The sequence below is a fragment of the Penaeus monodon genome, chromosome 6 (genome assembly GCF_015228065.2).
Source record: "Penaeus monodon isolate SGIC_2016 chromosome 6, NSTDA_Pmon_1, whole genome shotgun sequence".
NCBI classification, from domain to species: domain Eukaryota; kingdom Metazoa; phylum Arthropoda; class Malacostraca; order Decapoda; family Penaeidae; genus Penaeus; species Penaeus monodon.
In genome coordinates, this window is record NC_051391.1 from 37,516,113 (window position 1) to 37,518,612 (window position 2,500).

Below are 2,500 nucleotides of genomic sequence, written 5' to 3' on the forward strand. Positions count from 1 at the left end.
ATTTCTGGCTCCCCTAATTCTCCCGTCGGCGCGCCCCGACCTGGCCAAAACGGCGATAATCCCGGACCCGAATTAGGACCCAAATTCAGTTGAGGCCTGTTGAACCATGGCTTAACGGAGGCCAATTTCCGCTGGGGCAACATACTACGGTTCAGTTTCTGAAAGGGGAATATATATCTTCCGTTGTGTAGTTTCCTTATTACTGGGAAGCGCATCTTTATTTTCACCGGGGGACATGAACTGAATTTATTATGTGGTCTTTTAATTATTCCAAAATATCTCACTTATCAGACAAGACTCCCAATTCTATGGTAAAAGAATGAGGAATCTTGAGAAGAAACATGATCTTTTATTTCATGAACTTCAAGTAGCCTTAGTCTGAACGAAGCAGAATCAAAGGAAATTCTAGGTACCAAGGATCAAAAACTGTAATCAGAAGAAAATCAGAAGATAGCATTTTCAGTAAACAGCAGTAATACATACATTCATACAATCATAGAAAGGCACTTATATGAATATATATGATATGACTATATAAGATACGAACCTCTACGCACACATCTTTATATTCATCATCATTACCATCCCGGATTATGCAAGAAACAGGTCCCATGCCAATCTCACGGTGTAGCCATCTGTTAGACACATGGTCCTGCCAACTGTACCCCACGATCCAGCAAAGAGACTTGTTACAAAATGCATCAAGACGAGACTCCAAGGCACTAGATATTTTCCTGGTTTCGCTTCCATAGAGCAAAACTGGCAGTATCAAGGCCTTGAAGACAGGTAGCTTGGTCTTTCTGCATAGATACCGACATCTCAAAATACTCATGTTGATCGAGTTCATGGCTTCTGCTGCTAGCACAATCCACCTACTGACTTATTGATCTGACAGCCCAGAGATATGAACTAAGCTACCAAGGTATGCAAAGCTCGCTGTGACTTCTGATCGACTGAACGGGTCCCCTTAACAGGCAACGGATGTTTCTGATAATGTACGGATCAACGGATGTTTCAACGGCGACCATGAATGCTGACAAGAATGTGGTCGATCTCCTTGGCAACAGAACCCATATCGCCATACCATGTCCAGCGATGTGAGTTGGAGTGCTGATACCAGGAGCCAGAAATCCTCATTCTCTGGGACCTAGCAAAGTCCCAGAGAAGGAGGCTATTTTTGCTGCTGGGATCACTTCCAGAGCCATGGAGGCCGACAGACATCTTGTAGCCAGCTCAATCACAGCCGCATAATACGGTGAAGTCGCCCAGAACAATGTGAATGTCTTGCCATGGCACTTATCTGCCTTATCTGAGTTTGGTGTGGAATGCTTCTTTCACATCGAGTTTGCACACACCAGTAGGAGTGTACACAGCAATAAGAGAAACAAAGCCATAAAAGCATGTTTCAGTCTCAATGCTATAATATGCTCAACAACCGATGTTACCTCAGCTACCGAGGGTTGGAGTCGGCTTGAGCGGGCTATGGTTACTCCCTGGAGGTGGTGATCATCGCCACGGCCCGACCAGTAGTAGGTGTACCCCCCCATACTGACCGTGCCGCTGCCAGGTCTTCTCACCTCCGGGAGAGCAGCCACCTCAACTCCCAACCGCTTCAGTTCCCGCTCGTCCTGCCGCAAGGACCGAATGCTCCAAGCGCCTACTCGGATATTTAGATATGCACGCATATATTCTTGGCCGAGATCAAGAAGGGCCAATGTCCTGAAAGTCAATGTCGAGAAAAACGCATTTGAAAGTTTGCTCCGTTAATTGAAAGTCAGTCAATATTAATTCATGAAATGTAGATTTTTTGTGACCAATCAAACTGTGCTGTACGGATATCATCCTCTTAAAGTCATTTTTGTACATAACAAATAGTTTTCATAACAATATATATATATATATATATATATATATATATATATATAATATATATATATATATATATATATATATATATATATATATATACTTTTTTACTGTAGTGACTTCAACACAAACATTTCAAAATGTAATTTTTGCTGATTAACTGATAAATTATAAGAAATTTATTTCTGTTGCCAATAAAAGCATTCCTCCTATTTCGATTTCTACAGTTTTAATTAATAATGTTCCTTTAATAATAATTCTATGATACTTTTACTTTTTTGTTTGTTTGTTTGTTTGCCTTTGTGTAACTGTACAATCTGAAAATGGCACACTGACTTTCAGGAAAATATAGAATAGTAAAAGCGGCCAACCTGAAGTTTTCCGTTGCCATGTCTTCAAATTGCAGCTATTTTTGGCAATCAGTCACGCATTGATATATATGATTTTCAGTGAATCGGATTTCAAAGTAATGCTTTTGTGGCACCCCTAATGCACTGATGACATTAGCCTTTATAAAAGCAAAAATTTCCAGTTCGGTGGCAAGGTTATCTCAAAATTTCCATTTTTGGACATTGGCCCTTCTAGCTCTCTGCCCTAGATATATAAATTGGGCAGGGACAAGCCATTCCAACCT

General features: G+C 40.9%; 1 protein-coding gene across 1 annotated transcript in view; it reads right to left on the reverse strand.

The window, feature by feature from the left end:
- LOC119574429 overlaps positions 1-2,500 on the reverse strand; it is a 15,845-nt gene that overhangs the window by 7,106 nt on the left and 6,239 nt on the right. The window contains exon 6 of the mRNA XM_037921648.1: positions 2,499-2,500. This exon is cut by the window's right edge and continues 107 nt beyond it. Coding sequence (XP_037777576.1) covers positions 2,499-2,500 — 2 coding nt within the window. The remainder of the gene's footprint in view (positions 1-2,498) is intronic.